Here is a 23248-nt window from a genome sequence, read left to right on the forward strand (position 1 = left end):
CAAAAAAGATAAACACATGCAGTTTGCAGCAACATGGATGGAGCTAGAAGGGATCATGCTCAGCAAAATGTCAGAAAGAAAAAGAAAAATACTGGATGGTCTCACTCATAGCAGGAATTTAGAAAACCTAAATAAGGGACCAGGAAAAAGACTAATCAATGCAAAGTAATAATCAAAATCAACAAGCAACTATAAACCAGAGACACACTACGGGGTGAGGGGGAAAAGAGAGGGGAGGGGAAAGGAAGAACTAGAGTCAAAATAAGGGGGGGTGCAACTGTATGGGGAATATAACCAAAATGAAAATGCATACATTGTACAAAGTTGAAAAATGATGTAAGAATTATATAAAATAAAATATTAAAAAAATAAATAAATGGCAATATTGATGAGGCCAAAAAAAAAAAAAAAAAAAAGCAGTGGTTCTTACCTAAGAGTATAAATCAGGAATTATCTATGAGACTTTTTCAAGCTATGGACATCTATAGATCATCCCTGAAGAAGGTGACACAGTATGTCTGAAGACATAGTCTTGTGTATTTTGAAAAGCTCCCAGAGAAATGAAAGTAGATCTCTACGCCAGTGTTGAATGTTGATAGCAGTATTGTTCATAATAACTATAAAGTGGAAAATATCCATCAACTTGTGAATGGTTAAACGGACTGTAGTAAAACCAAACAGTGGACTACTAATCAGCAATTAAAAAGGCACAAATTGCTGCTAAAACACTATGGATTAATCTCCAAAGCATTATTTATGCAAAAGAAGCCAGGCACAAGGGAACATATACTATGATATCATTCACATGAAGTCCAAGAATAGGCATTAGTAATTAATGATGTCTGAATTCAGAATAAAGGAACTGGAGACAAGAAAGAGAGAAGGTGCTAGAGAAATTTCTGTAGGACTGGACCTGTAGGACTGGACCTAATGGACTGGTGTGTGGGAATGTGATCTATGCTTAATACAGATACTGGAGCATCTTTTACTCGTGAAATTGTTGTCTGTACTGGGCCTGCTACCTGATGGCATAGAAGCCAAAAGCCATGCCACCAGCTTTGGGGAAGGTTTAATGCAAGGTCACATGGCAGGAGACAGACGAGGGGCAAGGCTCTCAAGTCAGTCTCCCCGAGGATGGGGCTTTGGGCGGTATTATGGGGTTGAGGAACAAATATAGAAAATGCAAGTTGGTAGAGTCTGACTGGCTACTTCCTGCTAATGTGGTGTAACTCAAATTTGGATTCAGAACTACAGCAAAACTGCATGCTTCTAGCTTCTGAATGTCCATCTACCTGAAGTCCCTCTTCTATGGCTGTATTCAGTCTGGGTAGTGGGAGGTCACCTCAAGGACAGCAAACACTCTTCTGGGCCTGGCTCTGAAACACCACTTATTAACTTATGAAAACCCCCTTTCTCCCTTTGTTTCAAATAGGTAGGGGTATTTTTGTCCCATGGTTGCAAGCCCACTCTTCTGTTGTTACAAGATAAGCAGAATGGAAAATGATCATGAGCACAGTTTCAACATCATCTTCTTCCCAAGAGGGAAATCGCAGATTTCTGAGGCAGGTTGGAGCTATGGCCATTGCTTCTAAACAGTCACTTTGTTAGCAGATATGCAATGAATTTAGCCAAGTCCCAGATTTCTAGATCAAGTATCTGCAGACTTAGAAATAGACTGACCCTGATTCCCAGTAAAGAAGTCATTGTCTTAAGTAGTAGCAACTGTGAGGCAGCGTGTCGATGCATGATACACCATTTTTATTATAAATATGCCATAAATCTTACATCTAGACCAGGAATGGCCTGAGTCAGGCAAAGTTAAATAACACCAAATCACATGGATGAGAGAAGTATAGACAGTCTGGGTCAGGGTTAGAAAACCCTGGGGGAGGCACCTGAGTACAGAGAGCTCATGATTAACTCTCTTTCTGGGAGGGTTAGGCACAACATGAGATCAAGTAATACAGAACAGAATCTTTCTCGCCAGCCCCAAGGAGAGTCCATCTGTGTGTAAGGAGGAGGAGGCTGGGCGGGAAAGTCATTTGCCTCTCCTCTTGCCCTCCCTTTGTATTCTGCTACATTGGACTCATCGACCCCATGGGAGAAAGCATATTACAGAGGCTGTCCAGGAAGCCTCTGACCAGTTAAAATTCTCCCCTTGTGTTCTGGCACCTTCTCTTCGCCCTAGTGTCCTAAGGAACATCAGTTCCAGTGCAGCTTTCTAGGTTCCACATGCTAGTAGCCTGAGTGACACTCTTCTGTTCCCACTTCAAATACACCTTAGCAGAGGCCAAGTCTCCTGAGAAAGTAGGTAGGAGGGCAGAGAGAACACACATGGGCAGAAGTGAGGAACAGAATGGTGGTTGATGATGGGGCTGAGGTGCTCGGAAGCTGAGCTAGACCTATTTCTAACCATGAGTGAGGAAAGCTGCTGCTTCTTTTTTATTTGTAGTCCCTGATAAAAGAGCTTTGAGGAGTTTCTGGCCAAGGGGACCTGTGGAGTTTGAGTGGCTTCTTTCACTTAAGGTAGTCTGCTGAAACAGCTAAGTAAAAACAACCCGTTTTACATAAATAAGCAGTTGGTAACATTAAAATGGCAGAATGTCTCAGGAAACCCCCTAAAATATGCATTGTTTAACAATCACTTAAATGATTTGTGAAGGATAGTGCTCAAATTCCTTTCTCAAATTCCCAGCAATTGTCTCTATTGAAAGAGCCACTGCCCCCTAAAGTTGTAACCCCTCCCTTTGTGGGCATATCTCTGAGTAAAGCCCGTAAAGTTGCCAAAACACATGTGCTTTTCTCATGTGGAATCGCCTGTGTACCTTGGCAAATAGTTTTCCCAGTTGTTTCTAGTCGGTATTTTAGCTAAGCAGCAAGATTCCCAGACGCCTGTTCCTATGGGCAGACAACACTGACAGTGGCAAAGGTGGAGAATTTTCCACTTCAGATTTGGTTACATATTTGCTTTCCTGTAGAGGGTGGGTTCATACTGGGTGTTGGAGAGACAGAGCTTTTAGTTTTACTTTTTTTATCTCTTCTTTTCAGGCACATGGATGTCAGAACTCTCAAGATGATGGCAAATTCAGGTTACCCTCAGAGAGCACAGGACCCTGGTGGGGATGAATGAGTGTGCTCTGGATAGGTACGATTAAAACAAGTCTGGATCTGGGGAGGGGAGGGGCAGGAGGTTCTGACAACTGTCTCCCTAAATTTGTTTTGCCCAATTTCAGAGAGGAGGAGGTTGGGTTTCCTGCAGACTCCAGGATGTTCCCTTTCATCTGTTGACCCTGAAGGGAGTGTCTGTGACCAGGCAGCCTGGAGAGGCCACCTGAGGAGGGTGCAGGGAGGAAAGAGGCTTCTTCTTCTCCCTGAGGGTAAAGGGATCTCCTCTGGAGTCCAGGTGAGAAACTTGGAACAAATCAGCAGTGCTGTGAGCAGGACCATTGCATTACTTCCTTTTTACTTCTGAATAAACCGTTTCTGTGGCTGCTGGGGATGGGCAGGATGAAACTGGTGTCTTTGATCCCTGGGCATTGAAGGTCAGAGAAGAATATGCAACTTCATCCGTCTGAAAGGCATGAGCAGAGGTCAGTTAAATCAGTGTCCAGGTTGGGCCCTCACCTGGTCTAGTGTATTTAGCACCACATCTATCATCACTTTGAAACTTGCAGTTTTGAAGAGGGGCGTTTGTTACCATTATCTTTGCTTGTGAATCCTTCTGAATGATGGTTAGAAGAGGGTGGTTATGGGATTTATACAGTGACATACAATGATACAGAAATGAGAATGAACAAACTGCAAATGCAAAAGACAGTGTGGACGAATCTCACAAAACAATTTTGAATGAAAGAGATGTATATACACAATGGAATATTATTCAGCAATCAAAAAAGATAAACTCATGCCATTCGCAGCAATGTGGATGGAACTAGAAGGAATTATGCTCAGTGAAATAAGCCAGAAGGAAAAAGAAAAATATTGGATGGTTTCACTTACAGCAGGAATGTAGGGGAACCCAATAAGACATCAGTGTAAAAAAATAATAACAGTACAAAACACAACAAAGCAAAAATGGACAATTATAAATCAGAGACATACTGCAGGGGAGGAGGAGGGAGAGAGATCAGAGGGAGAGAGGGAGGAACACAGGGGACTGAGGTGATGGTGCACGGGTACATTGGTGAAGGAAACTATGGGGACTATACCTGAGGGGGTGGGGGGAAGCAAATATTGTTAAAAAATGAACAATAATGTAAAAAATTAAAAAATTAATATAAAAAATAAAGGAAAAAATATAAAAAGAAAGAGATGTATATAAGGACATGCTAGTTTATTTTTTATTTACATGAGAGCACAAACAGGCAAAACTAACTTAATGCATTGGAAGTCAGGGTAATGGCTTGTCTTTGGAGGGAAGTGAGGGAAGTGAGGGGGTGCTGATGACATGTTTCATTTCTTGATTTGGTTACTTCTTACATGGGTCTGTTCAACTTGGGAACAATTCAAATGTTGTTACAAGGTATTTATGATTTAAGCACTTTTCAGTATATGTGTAGTCTATTGAAAGATTAAGATGAGGGCCTCCCTGGTCGCTTAAGGGGTTAAGGCGCAACCTATGAAGCTGTCCGCAGCCTCTGCAGCACGAGTTCATTTTCCCCCGGCTGGCCAGGGAGCAAACCACATGGCGTAGCAGACCTCTCCTGTCTTGCTCGCTGCTCTCCTCAGCAGTGTATTTCGTTAGTCTGCCTGTTCTGCTCCCCACTCTGTCTCTGGTGAATCCTCTCACCCTCCCGCACCTCTGGCCTGTGCCCCAGTTCTTGTATAAATAAATAAATTTTAAAAAATAATAAAAGAAAGATTAAGAGGAGAAAAAAATCTGTAAAACTATTATGAAGTAAAGGAACAATGACATACTACCAAATGGAAATTATCCTTGACAAAAGTAGGGTCAGATTTAAGGTCGAGGAGGGAAAATGGTCACACTGCCTCTTAGCATGGACATGGTGCTGGGCTTTATATTTGTTACTGCCTGTAATTCCTTCAACTTCTCTTTAAAATAGTCAGGATGCCCATTTTAGAGATGACAATGTTGAGCATCAAAAATGTTAAATTGACCAGGTTGCAGAACTACTAAGTCACAGCCAGTATTGAGTCACGGGATGGGGACAGCACATCACATTCTTGCTGAGGGAGAATTGTGGGCATAATTAGCTAATACTTCTTTGTTGCTGCATTGAGGAACTTTAACCCAAACTCAATCTGAAATTTTGTACTTGCAGAATAACCCATTCTTCACAGAGGTATTTCCACAAGGAAACAAAGCCAGTGAAACTGGTTGTGCTTACCTTGTTAGTTAAGTTGTCAGAATGATCCTGACCTGGGGAGGCAAAAGTGGAGTTACCAATCCATGAAGACAGACAGCCTTAGAACAAGCAGTGTTCTAAGGCTGAGATTTCTAGCTGAAGGAGGTGGCAGTTGGTGGGAGGAGGGTAAAATGGGGTGATGCCCCCTCAGAGTCTTGTCTAGACCTGGATGTTAGTATCAGAGCAGGACAGGAACAGAGCCACAGAGACCTCAGTGCACTTCTGATTTCTCCCAGTTCACAAGGCCTTGCTTTTTGTCCAGATGTGTTTCTCAGCAACAGCCTCCAGTGGTGAGAAGGCACATTGAAGCCCACAGCACCCAGAGCACCACAATGCAGGGGAAGTCTCACCAAAGGAGAGTGCCCACATCCGTATTAGAGGCAAGAGAGGGGAGGAGTGAGGATGAAGAAATGGCCTGCCTGGGCTAGGTGGAGGGAGCATCTCTCTGGGGCTGTGTCCCAGGGGAATCTTCTGTGGCTAGAAGGGTGTCAAAGACCTAAGTCAACTGAAGGTTGGGCAATGGAGATCTCCTCTGAAAATCCAGAGGTGGGGAGTGATTTGGGAATCCAGGTTTTCCTCCTAGGGAAGGGCATGTGGTAGAACACATCAGCTCTCAGGGTGAGTGGCTTTACTTACTGTGACTGGAGGCTGAGAGTTTGTTTTCTGTGAGATCACGATGGTCGATTGTCCTAAATAAATATCAAACACTGTGACTGCTGTTCCCAAGCATAGGATCTTTGCCCCTTGAATTAGGGAAGACAATGTCAGCAGATAATTCCTTGGGACTCCTCAGTGTTCGTTTAGACCATGGTTGGTACTGCCTTTCTTCTTACTGCCTCCTTCTTCCATCCGCCTGTGATCCCATCTAATTCACTCCGTGCCTGCGTCCTTAGGTCCATCCTCTATCACTGCCTCTGAATCTACTTCTACCTAATTTCCCCTTTTTAGGTACATGCTATTTTTTTCCTCACTATATTTGTTGCCTAAGAGGACTTTGCTTGTTTCTGCTTTTTCTAGGTTCTCTTTCTATCCTGTCCCTCCCTCCTCCTGCTACTGTGGTTGACAGCACACAACTCACTTTATCCTGCTTCTTTCATTTCCTTATTTGTTTCCTTCTTGAAATTGGGTTCCCTAATTGGGGGTCTGAGGAATACAATTGTATCAGCCCCTCAAAACCAGATGGGGATATGAATAAGCATGTCCAGGAGACTGCTGGGTACAGGAAGCATAAAGAGCAGGGTAGAAGAGACTCCCAGGAATTAGTGCAAAGCAGCAGAAGTTTAGGAATGAAGAGGAGCAGATTCAGGACCAGGGACAGAGGGAAAGTTTCTGTCCCTCTCCAAGCGTGGCGATTAGCCTTGGAAAGCAGAGTAAGAAAGGGCATCCTACCCTCCAGTCCTCTTGCGATACAGAAAGTACCCCAGGCCTCCTATCAGAGCTACTCCAGCCAGGACTCCAATCACGATGCCGGCGATAGCTCCAGGGGAAAGGCCAGGAGACCCAGGCTCAGCAGCTGGTATAGAAAGAAAAGAGAAGAATGAATGGAGGTGACATTATTTTACAGTGTGGTGCCTTGCGAAGCATCTCTGATGAGTAGTCTCTACTTGTTCTACTTTTTCTGTGAGGCAAGTTTGCTTTTAGGCGAGCAGCTCACGTTCTTTGCAGCCCTTTTCTCTCTCACTGTATTTCTAGGTTGGTGATCAGGCTTGCCTCAGTCCACCCTGGCCTTTGTGCACGCATATGTTTTTCAAGGCTTTGGAAATATGAGAAAGTTGCATAGCTATTTGGTATGTTATAACTTTCCACCTTTTCATGGTTGCAATTTTTCTGTGTAATGGCTGTGGTAGCCACAAATGTGTGCCTCTCGGGTTTGTGTGGTGGGACGTAACTGATAGAAGGTCCAGGCTAGCGCACCCTGAATCCACCACCTCCTGTGTAAGAAACCACACTTATCACAGATAAGGGAAGAAGAATGAATGGAGGTGACATTATTTTACAGTGGGGGCACCTTGACCGTGAACTCGCCTCTGCTTTTTTCCTTAAGGAATACAGGTTCAAGTAGGGAAATGAAAGCAATCAAAATTCTGTGAGAAATCTTGAGCTTTTGCTCAAACTTCTCCTGATGGATGGCTTTTAAAACTGTACTGCAAGCTACAACCTCCTTTTCTTTCTCCTTCACAGGGATCATAGATGCACTGTGGTCTGATCTCCCATATCAGTAACAATGTCCCAGTAGCTTGGTTTGTTATGCTTCTCTTCCACCCCCAATATATAATACCTTTGGCATCTGGTTCTTCTTTTTTTATTTCTATTGCTCTTACCAGTCAAATAAAGACTGATTACTAATACTAGCTGTTACTATGAGTTACTTACTATGTGCCAGACTCTGCTAAATATTTTACCCATATGTCATTTGATTCACATAAAAATCCTGTTAGATAGATATTGTTTCCATTTTACAAATGAGTCTTAGAGTGATGAAAAATTTACCCAAAGTTATATGGCTACTAAGAAGTGGATCTGGGATTTAGCTCTAGGGCTGTCTGACTTCATAGAGGCTAATGATAGTAGTAGTGATAATAACAAATAACATTTATGGACTATTTCGTCTGTGTATGGCATTTTGCTGAGGATTTAATTGATTACTGCATTAAGTCTCTAAACCAATACCACGAAGCTTATTAATTTTCAGTTGAGGAATATGAGGCTCAGAGAAGTTAAGAAATCTTATGCACAAAATCTGTAATAGAAATACATTAAAAAAGAGATCTCAAATCAACAATGTAACGTTACAACTTGAGACTAAAAAGAGAACAAACTAAATCCAAAGTTGCTAGGAGGAATGAAATAATGAAGGTTAGAATGAAAATAAACAAATAGAGACTGGAGAAAATCAATAAAACTAAAAGTTTGTTCTCCATAAAAGATGAATGAAATTGTCAAACCTTCAATTGGATTGACTTAAAAAAAATTCAGATTATTAAAATAAGAAATTAATGGGGAGGGCCTCCCCGGTGACGCAGCTTTTGAGCGCTGGGTTGCGAAGCTGCCCGCAGCCTCTGTAGTGACGGTTCAATCCCTGGCTGCCGGGCGAGGATCCTACATTGCGCGCAGACCTCTCCTGCCGCCCACTGCTCCCCTCAGCAGTGTACTTCGGTCCTTCTGCCTGTTCTGCTCCCTGCTCTGGCTCTGGTGAATTATCTCGCCCTCCTGCGCTTCTGACTGTACCCAGTGCTTGTATAAATAAATAAATAAATAAATAAATAAATAAATCTTAAAAAAAAAGAAATTAATGGGGAAATTGTTATTAAGCTTATAAAAATTTAGTAAGAATTATAAGAATATTATGAGTAATTGTGTACCAACACATTTGATGACCTAGATGAAATGGACAAATTTCTAAAACACAAAACCTACTACGGTTAATCATGAGGAATTAGAAATAAATGAATAGACATATAACAAGTAAGGAGATTGACTCAGTGACAGCATTAAACCAAATTCAGCATGCTTTCATGATAAAAATACTAAAAACCAGGAATAGAGGGAAACTACCTCAACATCATAAAGGACATACGTGAAAATATATAGCTATCATCCTCAGTGGTGAAAGAATGAAAGTTTTCCCTCTAAGACTGGGAACAAGGCAAGTGTGCCTTCTTTTGCCAATTCTATTCAAAGTGGTATTGGAAGTAATAGCCAATGAAATTAGGCAAGAAATAAAAGGCATCCAAATAGGAAGAAAGTAAAATGTTACTAGTTTGTAGATAACATAAACTTACATGTAGAAAATGTTGAAGAGTCTACACACAAAAAAAACCTGTTTAGAACCAATAACCAAATTTAGCATAGCTGCAGGATATTAAATCAACATGCAAGAAATCAGTGGTATTTCTATATGCTAGCAATGAACAGTTTGAAAAAGAAATTAAGAAAATAATTCTATTTACAACAGCATTAAAAAGAATAAAAAACTTAGGAATTAACTTAATCAAAGTAGTGAAAGACTCATACATTGTAAAACTATAAAACATTACTGAAATTAAAGACCTAAGTAAATGGAAAGACATTCTGTTTTCATGAATTAGAAGAGTAAATATTGCTAAGATGGCGCTACTACCCAAAATGACCTACAGCTCCTATGCAATCCCTATCAAAATACCAATGACAATTTTTTTTTGCAAAAATAGAAAATGCCAATCTAAAAATTTTTCCATTCCCCATCCTGAAATTTATACAAAATTTCAAGAGATCCCAAACATCTAAAACAAACCTGAAGACAAGAACAAGTCAGAGGACTCACACTTCTGACTTCAAAATTTTACCACAGAGCTACAGTAACCAAAACAGTGTGGTGCTAGCATAAAGCCAGTCATATAGAAACAGTGGACAGAGTAGAGATCCCAAGATAAACCCCAGCATATATTGTCAGAGTGATTGTGGACGGGGGTGCCAAGACCATTAATTGGGGAAGACATTTTCTCTCCAACAAACGGTGCTGGGAAAAATGAATATCTTGCAAAGGAATGGCGTTGAACCCTTACCTAACACATATTCAAAAATTAGCTCAAAAATGGATCAAATACCTAGATTTAAGGGCTAAAATTATAAAACTCTTAGAAGAAAACATGGGGTGAAAATTTCATGACTTCAAACTTGGCAATGATTTCTTGGACATGAAAACCAAAACATAGGCAACAATAACAACAAAAAGGTAAATGGACTTCATCAAAATTAAAAACTTTTGTGCATCACAGGACAACTATCAACAAAGTGAAAAGACAATACACAGAGTAGGGGAAAATATTTGCAAATCATGTTTGATAAGGGATTAATATCCAGACTATTTAAAAGAATACAACCCAATAACAACATAAACCCAATTAAGACCTTGTACAAATTTCTCCAAAGAAGATATGCATGTGGCCAATAGACACATGAAAATATGCTCAACATCACCAGTCATTAGGGAAATTCAAATCAAAACCACAATGATATACCACCTCACACCTATTAGAATGATTATTATAAGAGAAACAGACAAAAACAACATGTGTTGGTAAGGATGCAGAGAATTGGAACTTCTGTGCAATTTCTGTGCTTGTGGGAATGTAAAATGTGCAACCATTGTGGAAAATGTTGTGGCAATTCATAAAAAATAGAACAAAGAATTACCCTTTGATTCAGCAATTCTGCTTCAGGGTATATACCCCAAAGAATTGAGAACTGGGGGTCTCCCTGGTGGCGCAAGGAGTTAAGACGAAACCTATGAAGCTGTTCACAGCCACTGCAGCACAATTTCGATCCCCAGCCAGGTAGCTACCTACATGGTGTAGCAGACCTCTCCTGGCTCGCCTGCCCCTCCCCTCAGCAGTGTACTTCAGTCAATCTGCCTGTTCTGTTCCCCACTCTGTCTCTGGTGAATCCTCTCACCCTCCACACTTCTGGCCTGTACTCCAGTTCTTGTATACATAAATAAATAAATAAATCTTTTTAAAAGAAAGGATTGAGAACTGGGACTTAAGCAAATATTTGCACACCCATGTTCACTGCAGCATTAGTTCCAACAGTTAAAATGTGGAAACAACCCAAAAGTTCACATACAGGTGAATAATAAACAAAATGTGAGATGTACATATAAGGGAATATTATTCAGCGTTAAAAAGTTGTGACTCTGATGCATGCCATCCGATGGATGAACCTTGAACACTACTTCAAGGGAAATAAGCCAGATACAGAAGGACAGAATCTATGATTTCACTTCTACCAGGTGCCTAGAATAGTCACATTTATAGAGCTAGAAAGTAGAACAGGGGTTGAGGTGGGAAGTTGGAGTTAATGTGCAGAATTTTAGTCCAATAAGACAAAAAGGCCTGGAAATGGATAGTAGTAATGATTGCATCACCATATGAGTGCACTTAAAGCCTCTGCATTGTGTACTTAAAAATGGGCGAAGTAGCAAATCTTACCTATATTTTTGGAACAGAAAAAAAAGGACCGTGCAAGTTGTACAGTAAACACCATAGTCAGTATAAGAAACTGATTTGATTCAGAGACCAAGCTCTTATTCTTTTGCCATTCTGTTAACTTAATGATATCTCTCAATTGATATTCTGCCTCGACTAATTTCTACTCATTTTGCATACCCTTCCTCCCAGGAAGATATAAAGATGGGGCAAAGTGTCACTTACATATCACAGTCAGAGTGAAGGGGCTACTTTTGACAGCAATGTCCCCGATGGAGACCTCACACTGATACTCCCCAATATCCTCACTCATGATAGGGCTGATGGTGAGGGTGCGGTTGTCTTCAGACAGCATCCTCCTGTTTGTGGGCTGCAGACTGTTGTTATTGAAGAGCCACAGGATGAAGATCCCAGTGTCTCTTGTGATGCAGGTCAGGGCCACGCTGTCCTTATGTTCAGTGAGGTGGGTGCTGTTGGCTTGGATGAAGGGCTGTGCCAATGACACTGTCAGAAACAGTGGAAGTGAGTGAGAGAGTGGGCCTGGGGCCAGGGCCACTCTCCTTCCTCAGATCTCAGCCCCTCACAGGCCACAGGGAGGCTGATAAAGGTCACAGGATGACCCCGACCTCTACAGAAGGTTGAATATCTTTGTTCAGGTGATGAACAGGGCTGTACCTCTCCTCTGGCTTCAGGTGACCCCAGGTTGATCCCTGACTAGTCCCCTGCGCATCTTTGTAGTATGAGCACAAGATCTTCTTCTTAGCACCATGTCCAGCAGCCTCATGATCCAGAGGCATTTCTCTCCCATTGATCTTTTTTTTTAAAGATTTATTTATTTTTATACAAGAACTGGGGTACAGGCCAGATGCGTGGGAGGATGAGAGGATTCACCAGAGACAGAGTGGGGAATAGAACAGGCAGACTGATGAAGTACATTGCTGAGGGGAGCAGTGGGCAAGACAGGAGAGGTCTGCTGCACCACTTGGGATTCTCGCTGGCCGGCCAGGATGGAACCGTGCTGCAGAGGCTGCGGACAGCTTCATAGTGCAGCGCTCGACCGCCTGCACCACCAGGGAGGCCCTTCCATTGACTTTTCTTTGACCTTTTCCTGGAGCTTTCTGTGACTACATAAAATCAGAACCCTTTCTAGTATGGTAGAGAAGGGAAGGTATTTCCTTTTAAAAAATTATTAGAGAATGAGAACGATCCAGGCAGTTTTAGTGATCTTAGGACCTGGAAGAGTTCCAATCCAAAGGTTTCCTCAGTTTGAGTAGGACTTTCATTTCCTGGCCTGTGGTTTGAATATTACAAAGAAGGAAATCTCCAGAGAGAAGTGATCATAGTTTTTAGAAAAGACTGGCATTCTCAGCCCTCTCTATAAACTGTGCATTTTTGGTGCTGTTCCTTTATCCCATAAAGGTACTTCTTGGGAATAGCTACCTATTTTTCCAAGTGTACATCATTATTTACTGTTCTCCTTCTGTATATCACATGTGCTGGTGTCACACAGGGTCATATAGCTGCTGGTAACTTCAGAGCCAGATGCAACTTGGGGGAGTCTGCCTGGGGGCTCAGTCTTCATTTCACTTCTGTCTGTCCTGACAAAGACTCTGACTTTGATTGTTCACATAATTTTGCAGATTCAAGAAAGGCAGCTGATACACTTTCTTCTGTGCCCTAGTCCCTCACAGATGGTAGCAGAACACAGTCTGTAATGGAGCCAGGAGCAGAGAGAGAACAGGGATCTGTCCTGCCCTACCTTTCCTTTTTAAAGATTTATTTATTTATTTATTCATTTATTTATTTATACAAGAACTGGGGTACAGGCCAGATCCGTGGGAGGGTGAGAGGATTCACCAGAGAGAGAGCAGGGAACAGAACAGGCAGACTGACTGAAATACACTGCTGAGGGGAGCAGTGGGCGAGACAGGAGAGGTCTGCTCACCATGTGGGACCCTCACCTGCCAGCTGGGATCGAACCTGCACTGCAGAGGCTGCGGACAGCTTCACAGCGCTGTGCTCAACCGCCTGCGCCACCAGGGGAGGCCCCTGCCCTTACTTTCTTAGAGGAGGTTTCAGCCTCTCTTTTGGGGAAAAAGAAGTGAGCTTGTGTGATTCTTATAGCAAATGAATTTGGTAAGAGAAAATAAAAAGATGACAGAAGGGTCATGTTAGTTACAAAAAAAGAAGCTGCTTGACCTTGAAGGTCCTTGTTCCTTCCCCACTGTGAAGACTGCTCTATCACAGTGCATTGTGGGGTGGAGAGAACCCCTTCCTCACTCCAGGCTGGATCAGCATCCACCTTTAGAAAGCACGGGGAGTTGGCCTCCCTGGTGGCCTAGGGGTTAAGTCTCAACTCTGTCACCGCTATGGCTTGAACTCCTGGCCAGGGAGCTAACCACACAGGGCACAGCAGACCTCTCCTGTCTCGCCTGCTGCTCCCCTCAGCAGTGCATTTCAGTCAGTCTGCCTGTTCTGCTCCCCACTCTGTCCTTTACCTCCCCACACCTTGGCCTATACTCCAGTTCTACACACACACACACACACACAAAAAAAAAAAAAAAAAAAAAGAAGAAGAAGAAAGAAAGAAAGCAGAGGAGGCAGAGTCTGCACAAGTGTACTAGGAAGGCTCAGGGACAGAGTTGGGATTTGGGATTTGTGTCTATTCATGGAAACAGGCCTGGGGTAGCTTGTTCCAGGCTCGTTTCTGGAAACCAGCAGACTCCACCCTCGAGTCTGGTGCTGACGGTCCAGGGAGCCACTTACCAGAGACGCTGATAACCTTGACTGTGGTACTATTGAGTCCAGTGGCGTTGTTGTAGGCAAGACAGGTGTAGGATCCACTATTACTCTTAGTGATGTTGGAGATAAAGAGCACCTGTGTGGACTGCTGATGACTCCCATTGATCAGCCAGGAATAGTGTGCGGGTGGGTGAGAGGCGGCATGGCAGGTGAGGTTGAGAACTTGCCCTGTGTGGTAATTGGACTCTGAGGGGGAGATGGTGGGGGTGTCCGGGCCATCTGGAGCAAAGACAATAAAGCCACACATGATGTCATCAGAGGGAGGGGCCTGCTAGGCTGTACAAGGGTCTCAGTGTCCTTCTGAGTGGATCTCACCTTGTTTCAAAAAGTCCCACAACCCCCGAGGTCGGCTCCTGAGTCTGAGACATTCCCCTGCTCCTCCATCAGTTTGTGGACCCCGAGTCTCCCAGCCCAGGAGCAGCCCCCCTCCTACTCTTGGGTCAGGGCTGGGGCTGCCTGGCTTTGCCTGTGACAGGCAGTCATGACCAGCCCGGGTGTCCAGGGGAGGGCCGTGCACGTGGATCTGAGGGGAATGATGGGGCCTGGGCTCTGGCTGTGTGGGTGTGGGGCAGCCCCGGCCGCGTCGGGACAGGGGTTACTCACAGAGAACATTCAGGGTGAATGGGTCGCTGCGGTGGGCACTCACTGGGTTCCAGGTCTCACACACATAGGGTCCCGTGTCAGTCCTGGTGACACGGAGTAGCGTGAGGGTCCGGTTGTCCTTGGATAGCTGCATCCTATCACTGTCCGGGAGGCTCTGGCTGTTGATGGACCACAGGTAGGTTGTGTCCGGAGTCTCAGGTCCACATGTTAACACCACAGTGTCTTTGTGCTCCACAGGGTCCGAGTTGTTGCTTGTGATGTTGGGTTTGGGTAACTCCTCTGAGCAGGGAACAGAGAGAACATTTTCTGGTGGTACCCCTGAATCCTGCAATGGCATCCTACACCAAAGTTGGCATCTCTCACCTCTGGGCCAGCCTGAGTCATTAAGCACAAGGCGGGTGTGTGTCTCCAGACAAATGCAGGAGGGTGTGAGCTCAGAGCGTGAGGCCGCCTGCTCCATGATGACAAGGACAGACCTTCTCTGTGTCAGGTCAGTGTCAAGGCTTAACACGGAACCCAGGTCGGGAGTCAGAGTCCCAGCTCCTGCTGGTCGTCACTGAGCAGTGACGCCTGGACCTGCTGTGCTCACCTGGGGCAGGGGTGCTGGGTCCCTCCAGCCACACAGGCCTGCACTGCTGGGTTGAGATGTGTTTTCACTGAGGCCTCTCTCCCAGGGATTCCTAGAGCTGGGTAAGGAGGTGCCACCCACAGCCCTGAGACCCCGAGAGTGGAGGCAGCAGGGTCTAGACATGGGGGTTTGAGCAGAAATGACACTGGGACCAGGGGCCAGCCTGGTGGTCAGGTCAGCCTCAGGCCGTGAGCTGGGCATTTCTGCCAGGTAGTGATGTGACTGAAAGGTCAGTGATCAGAGAAGGAAAAAGCAGAGTCCAAGGAAAGTTCTAGAACAGAGTGAGGGGACCGTGGGAGCTGTTTGGCAGCAGAGCCAGGTCCTCTGTCCTTGGACTTTCATGTCTCCTCTCTGAGAGCAGCTGACAGCCCTGCTGGTCCCTCCTGAAATCCTCTTGGACAACAGCCACATGGAGGAGTGACTCGTGGACAGTGAGACACGAACCTGCTGAGACTCTGGCCTTGTGAGCCCTTTGTGTTTGGCAGTTAAGTGACACAGAATGTGGAGAAGTAAAATTGTGAGAGAATATGTGAAAATTGTTCTTAAATCCACAAAGATTCTGAGCAGTTTCTGGAGGATTCTCCCTGGAGTTCACTCTGAGGCCTTAGACCCTGATCTGCAGTCCAGCCAGGATCAGATGCTGATAAGAGGAAGATGCTGACATCGGTGTGAAACAGTGACTCCTAGGTAGAGACACTTGAGTCCTGCTAAGAGGACAGACTCGTCTGGGGGGTAGTGAGAGCTGTCTTGTTGGATAAAGGGAGAAATGACACCACATTATTTGAAATGCTGTATGATGTAATACATTTAGAGTGGAGTCCCTGTCAGCAATTCTGTGAATAGTCAGGGGAGACCCCACATTGGCCTTTGATGTGCTTTCTTTTCTCTTGTGTTCAGGAAACACAACTAGAGTTTGATTCAAATTCACCTGCGGTGGACAGCATATAGATGAAAGGATGCGGCTGGTGGGTCTCAGGTCCCAGGGTACTCACACTGTGGTCAAGGTATCATCATGAACACCCATGTGTGTGTGAAATGGGCAGGGACCAGTCAGAGGGCAAAGGGCCTGACTGCCCCCCACCTCCCGGGAAGGTCTGGGTTGCTCCTGGGAGGGATAGGAGCCTCGCAGCAGGACCAGGAGGTCAAATAGGGGAAATGAGCCTGTGAGGTTCTGGGGACTGCAGACCTGTCCTTCTCCCTTACTCTCTCTCCCTGGTTGAGTCATGTAGAAAGGATTAAGGGGTTAACATCCCTGCCACATGGTGTGTTCTATTTTGTGGCTTGTAATGGAGACTCCAAGGACTGCTTCTACTGATTGTGTGCTATTTTCAACTATACAGGAAGGTGAGCTTGGCTATATTGTTAGTGGAAAAGGAACATGGCGGTCAGCCATCAGTGGGTGTATTTGGGGGAGGCTTCAGCATGGAGGAAGCAGTGCAGAGCAGAGGTAGTGCTGCCTAGAATGAAGGTGGAGATGAGGGAGTTGAAAAGAGCAGAGAGTAGAGAATTCATGTCAGTGATCTTGCGTGTTACACATGGCTTTAAAGACCTGAATGTCCAGGCCTCCCTGGTGGCTCGAAGGGTTAAACACCACACTATGAAGCAATCCGCAGCCTCTGCAGCACGAATTCGATCCCTGGCCAGCCAGAGAGAGACCCACATGGCGCAGGAGACCTCTCCTAACTCACCCGCTGCTCCCCTCAGCAGTGTACTACGGTCAATCTGCCTATTCTGTTCCCAACTCTGTGTCTGGTGAATCCTCTTACCCCAGCTCTTGAATGCATAAATCGTTAAATCTTTAAAGAAAAAAAAAAAACTGAATGTCCAACAGCTCAGATGCAGGAGCCAGGCAGTCTGAGACCCTCCCAGGATGAGCAACCCTGAGTCATTCTGACATGGGCAACCTGGGTGCTTTAGGGGCAGGTGATCAGAGGATGGGGTTTTGGTCCCAGTTCCTGGAGAGACAGGGGACCTATCCACACTCCAATGTCAGATGAGATTATGAATCGTTCATTCAGTACTTCATCAAAGAAAGACTGAGAGTTTGTTCCACGTTGGGAGTGGCTGCAGCTGTAGATTTGACCAAAGAATGTCTTTCCCACTTTGTTCCAGTGGGTGTGACCCCAACACATCAGGAAGGAACAATGAATGATTTCTCATCCAGTGCAGGGAGGTGTGGGTGGGCCCCAGGAGGGGGAGGCCTGGGCCCCCAGCACCGACTGATGGAGGATGCGGGTCATTTAGTTCTAGAGTCAACAGGAAATATTTCCATTTGCTCTCACTCCCCAGACCAGAATCTCTCCGTCTGAGCTGGGGAGACCCAGGAAAAAAGGATCTGAACCAGCAGCTGGTTTTAGGGTCCACAGATGCCCCCCACCATGAGGAAAGGGTGGGGCTGTGACTGCAGACAGGTCCTGGGGTCACTCTGATGTGGGTCCTGGTCTGAGTGACCCAGAGTCATTTTCTCCTTGTAATTTGTTCCTCCTCCATAAAATAGGGTAAATGGCAAATAGTCTCAGGCTTGCCATGTCTGTGAATGAACCTTCAGTCTTTCACAATAACCTGATGAGGCCTGTATAGGGGAGCTGCCCAAATAAATGACTCCCTGGATTGATTCCAGAAAAATCTTCTCTTCTCTATCCTTCCCTGGGAACACTGGTCTCCTATGTCCCCAGAGCTGTCAGCTAATGACCAGGGACCTGTAGTCTCCACGCCAAGTCTCAGGCAAAGGACCAGGGTCTCCCCTGCCCAGAGGAGGCTCTTGGGGCTGGGCCCTGGCTGGTGACCCACTCAGGGGCCTCAGGACTCAGGTTTTCAGGAAAATCCTGCAGCCCCTTCTACGAGGACAGATCCCACCCCTGATAGGGCCTCCTCGGGGTCACTGGGGTCAGGAGCCCTGGGACAGGGTCTGGTCAGGGGTTTCCTGGGATGGAGCTTCTCTTGAGGATCCAGGCTCCCCAGGTCAGGCCTCAACTAAGACTTTCAGGGTGTTTCCAGGGTTGTGGTCACGGGAAAGACCTGGGGGGTGGGGGTGGGGGGTGGGGGTAGGGGTCTAAACTGAGGCTGACCTCCCTCTGCTGCGGTGCTCCATCACACTGGTCCCTCTCCTGCAGGGAGGTGACAGAATTTAGATTAAGGACTTCAATCTTGATAAACCTTCTCCACTCTGTTTCCTGAACTAAATGCTCAAACCCCAACCTCACACACAGTTGGAGGGGATGAGGCACAACCAGGCCCGTGAGTCCTGTGTGTGAGAAGCAGAAGGTGCCCCACCCGAAACTGAGAAGTCAAAGAGGAATTTACTCACCAAGTACTTGGAACCGTCCCGATTCTCCATCACTGGTTAAGGAATTATTGTATAAAACTAATACATAGTAGTCTCCTGTGTCGTTCTTGGTAACGTTCCGGATGAGCAGGGATCCACTGGGGTATATAGTCTCTCGACTGCTGTACATAGGCCCGGGGATGGTATTTTGAGTGTCTAATCTATAGGATATAATAGCTTGACTTTTGTCCACACCTTTTCCTTTATACCAGTCATATTTTAGAGGTTCCTCTGACAAATTGTAGACACGCAGAAGAACATCTTTCCCTTCAGCAACATTAGCAGGCTCTGGTTCAACAGTCACCTGGGCAGTGACTGGCGGGATCCAGAAGGTTGAGAGTGAGACTAGAAACGAAATGAGAGAAATTGATAAAAATTTTGACTTATGTTGTCAAGAGAAGATGAAGCTTAGAGACTGAGCAGTTTCTTAATCCCTTAGTTTGTGTGTGTGTGTGTGTGTGTGACGTGTTTACAAGTTCAGGGTCAGCAGCATGACCACCATTACTTCAGACTCTCTGACCTTGTTCTTCCCTTTGTTTGAATACTCTCCCCAGTTGTGTGTCCTTCCCCACCTGCTCACCCTCGGGGCATCCTTAGGAGATGCCTCCCTGACCTCACCCTGCTCTGAAGACCCTCTGTCTTCACTGTAGGACCTTTCCCTGCTCTGTGCCTTTCAACACACTTGTCAGCACCTGACAGCACCTAGATCTTTGTTATCTGTCTTCCTCCTCATGGGCCCTGAGCTCCATGAGGGCAGGGGCTTGTCTGATCTTGTTGCGCCAGTGGTGGGACAGACACCCAGGCCCTGTGGGTGAATGAATGAGTGTCCCCAGGCCTCCTTGACTTGGTGTTTGTCCATTTCTAAAGGTAATGAACAAGGACAATGTTTAGAGTGCTGTTTGTGTTGTTTTATGACTTGACCTCCTGATTTAAATTGCTTTTATTTGCAGCAGATTTTAAAAATTATTGCTTGGTGATGAATAATTTAGAAAACAATTGAAGTCTTCTGACCTTCACCACCTCATTCCAAGAGAATTTCCTCTTGCTGAGTCCTGAACCCATGCTCTCTGCTCCCCTATATTCTCCCCTCAGGTCCAAACAGAAGCCCTCTGTCCTTTATCAGAGCCCTGTCCTCCCAGGGGGCCCTAGGCAGTCTCTACTCTCCTTCTCACCCTCTCCTAGGAATCCTTCACACTCACCTGCCAGCAGGAGCCCCGTCCAGGGGACTCGGCTTCTATGTCCAAGGACTGAGGGCGCCTCCATGGCGTCTGCTGCCTGCTCTGCACCTTCTGAGAGAAGACCTGGGGCTCCAGAAAGGCTCCCAAGCACAGCTGCTCCTGAGTGTCAGCGCTGAGGTGCTTCCTCCTCTGTGCCGAGCCTCCTCCTTCCTCAGGAGGGCTTAGTTAGGTCACGTGGCCTGGAGGCGGGTCTTTACCCTCCTTTACCCCTCCTCTCATTCCTCTCTCTCCTGTCCCCAGCTTCCCATTTTCTTTCTGTCTACATTTTGGTTCCCCAGAAATGACTGTAGCCTCTGCCATCTTCAACTGTAATGTTTGACCTACAAACACATATAAGGCACACACTTTTGCATAAGCGTAAACCTGGGATTTCTGTGTCTGGGGCTTTCCCACAGCTCTAGATTGGAGAGCCATAGTAGCTTCCACCTAAGCCTTCTTTCACCTGACTTTCCTCAGAGCAGGAACCTCTGGGCTACATCAGGGATCTTGTACAGGGTTGCCCCCTCTGCTGTGCATCTGAATCACCTATGGCACTTTATAAAAATCATGACTGCCCAGGTGACGCCTTAGAAATACTGGCCTGGTAGATGCTGGATGCCCAGCCAGCCAGGTAAGACCTCATAATTAGGGATTGGGGAGCCTCTCCCCCTGTCCTGGACTCAGGGAAGGTCTGTAGATTCTGTAAAAATGCAGATTCTGACTCAACAAATGAGGGGTGGACCTGGCAGTCTGCATTCACAGGCTCTCGGGTGATGCTGAGAGCACATCCTGGTCTGTGCTGCCCACTTTCAATAGCAAGACTGATGGGTACCCCTGCCCCCAAGAGGCCTGCCCACCCCATCACAGGCCTCTGCTGTATCCTGGCCTGCAGTTTGTTAAAACCACACAAAACCTCACGCATCACCAAACTCAGGGAGTATTTCCATTGGTGACAGAGAAACTCAGCTGGGTGCAGGGTCTTCCCAGTGTCTCACATGTTCTGGGAAGGTTGGATTTTCTCCCAGAAGAAGGGACTTTCTTATTCCAGAGAGTTGGTTCTGCGATAAGAAAGCTGAGTGATGACTAGGGAGGGACCCCTTGTCTCTGAAGGACTCCACTGTCATCAGCCTGTTCCTTGTTTCCAGGCTACAATTCTTGTTATGAAGACGTAGTTTTCCTCATGTCCTGGGAAAAAAGGACAGGGTTGGGGGAAGGTTGGGGCTCTTGTTCCCTAGTCCTGGGGGCACATTTCAGGGACACTCTCCCTTTTTGTGTCTATTGGCTGACATGTGACTCAGAGCCTGTCTGTGTTCTCCCCACTCTTCTGGGGGCCTCTGTCCTCTGCCTGCTGACTCTCCTATGGTCACCCTGCCTCTCCCATATTGGTGCAAGAGATGAAGTGGGTAGTGCCACATGGTCCCCTGACGGAACAGGTTCTTAAGGATCCAGGAAGGGCTCTCTCCACAAAACAGGCTTGTGTAAGGAACCGGAGGGTTTGTTGGAGTTCAGGGTGGACATGGACGCCACCTACTCTATACCTCCCCCTGCTGTCCATCATGAGATTTGCAAGCAATGTCAGGATGGCACCAGAGATGCTGACCACTCCAAGGGTGTAGTTGGCCCTGAGCCCTCTGCAGATGTGGGCTCTGACTTCCAAGTGAGGGGCCAGTCAACCAAGGTCCCAGACTTCCAACTGCATCCCAGTTCAGGGTGAGCCCATGGAGAGGACAGGTGTCTAGAAGACTCAACAGCTCAGAAGAGCTGTTGACCGGGGTGAGGGTATGTCCTGCTTCAGAAGGAGCTCTCTGGCCCCAAGCTTTTATTTATTTTTAAAAAAAGATTTATTTTTATTTATACCAGAACTGGGCCAGAGATGCGGGGCGGGGGTGTGAGAGGATTCACCAGAGACAGAGCAGGGTGCAGAACAAGTGGATTGATGGAAATACACTGCTGAAGGGAGCAGCGGGAGAGACAGGAGAGGTCTGCTGTGCCATGTGGGTTGCTCCCTGGCCAGCCGGAAATCGAACCCACACTGCAGAGGATGCAGACAGTTTCTCAGTTTCTCAGTGCTGCACGCAACCTGCTGCACCACCCCTATCTCAGGGCATCTACAGGATTCTGGGCGGCACCAGGCATGCATCAGGAGCAGAGCAAGGAGAGGGAAGGTCTCACAAGGTGTCCCTGGGGTCATCCCAGGGCCAGCTGTGGGACTGAAGTTGGGCTGGAGGAGGGCCAAGAAGTAGGGCCTGCAGGAAACAGGGAGGACACCAGGGAGATGGGTACTGACCCCCAGGGAGGAAGGACCACTAGTCCCAACAGAGAACATGTGTCTCTGCAGTAGCTGCACAGACAGAGGGTCCCTTGGGCAGGCTGCCTGTGCTGGGCCCCAACACCAACCTGCAACCCCTCTCTTCAGGACCAGGGAAGCTAGAACCTCAGCTCATCCTGCTGCTGGTCACAGATCCTGCTGATCTGGGAGAAGACCAGGAGCCCCTCTACTTTTGTATTTGAGATTTAAAGACTAGTTATAATAAAATCAAAATTAAAATCAACAAGCAACTATAAAGCAGAGATACACTATGGGGTGGGGGGTAGGAGGGATTACAGTCAAAGTAAGGGGGGGTGGGAATTGTATAGGGACTAACCCAGATGAAAATGCATACATTGTGCAAAAATGAAAAATGATGTAAAAAATATATAAAATTTTTAAAAAAGCAAAAAAAAAAAAGGGGGGTAGTGGGAAGAGTAAGAATTTCTACCAGATCACAAAATGATAGATAACCATTGACTGAAGGACTTTCTTTTATGTCTTCGTAAAATTAAGCATAATGCTCTCCAAGGAAAAACAACTATTTCTGTTTAATTTGTGGCAGTGATGCATGTTTCACTCTTCCAGTTCACTGCTAACGTCACCTTTGTAGTTCTCTCTTCTGAAATGGTGAAAGCCCATCACCATCCGTGTTTTAGCACACAGTGTGGATTTTATGCAGACTCTTCTAAGCGTTCCTGAGCCCACACAGATGGTCTTCTGGGAACACCAGTGGGATTTCTCTTTGGTCATTTCTATTAGTCATCCCTGCACACAGAATAGAGACACCTTTTCCCCCAAGAGCTGCACAATGAGGGAGCACAGGAGAGTGTGGGCCGGTGGGTTGAGGAGTGGCCTTGAGCCTGGAGGTGGGAGTGGTGGGATGATGGGCAGACTTGAGGCGCACAGCCCGCTCAGCTGCTGAGCTGAGGCAATGGTCAGAGCGTTGCCTCTTGACAACCAGCCTTTTTCCTGCAAACATGTGTGAGCCACTTGTATGAGCCCTTCAGTCCTGTACTAGCCTCCCTCCCCA

At 46.1% G+C, this 23248-nt stretch overlaps 1 protein-coding gene across 1 annotated transcript; it reads right to left on the bottom strand.

Moving 5' to 3' along the window:
• Positions 1-1730: 1730 nt before the first annotated feature.
• CEACAM1 (CEA cell adhesion molecule 1) lies at positions 1731-20091 on the bottom strand. Its single transcript, XM_037516693.2, has 9 exons — positions 19890-20091; positions 18673-19035; positions 14738-15016; positions 14099-14353; positions 11558-11836; positions 6756-6879; positions 6003-6055; positions 5349-5380; positions 1731-3571 (listed from the first exon to the last, which is right to left on the bottom strand). The coding sequence occupies exons 1-9, from the start codon at positions 19951-19953 to the stop codon at positions 3452-3454; spliced, it is 1569 nt and encodes a 522-aa protein (XP_037372590.1). The 5' UTR covers positions 19954-20091; the 3' UTR covers positions 1731-3451.
• Positions 20092-23248: the final 3157 nt, after the last annotated feature.

Source organism: Talpa occidentalis, unplaced genomic scaffold, assembly GCF_014898055.3.
Source record: "Talpa occidentalis isolate TD23 unplaced genomic scaffold, MPIMG_talOcc4v2.1 talOcc4.17, whole genome shotgun sequence".
Lineage (NCBI taxonomy): Eukaryota > Metazoa > Chordata > Mammalia > Eulipotyphla > Talpidae > Talpa > Talpa occidentalis.

Coding starts and splice junctions, on each gene's coding strand:
- CEACAM1 (XM_037516693.2), bottom strand. CDS start 19,953: ATGGAGGCGCCCTCAGTCCTTGGACATAGAAGCCGAGTCCCCTGGACG. Junction 6,880..11,557: donor CTTCACTCTGACTGTGATAT/GTAAGTGACACT, acceptor TTTCTATACCAG/CTGCTGAGCCTGGGTCTCCT. Junction 5,381..6,002: donor ACTCTCAGCCTCCAGTCACA/GTAAGTAAAGCC, acceptor TTGCCTCCCCAG/GTCAGGATCATTCTGACAAC.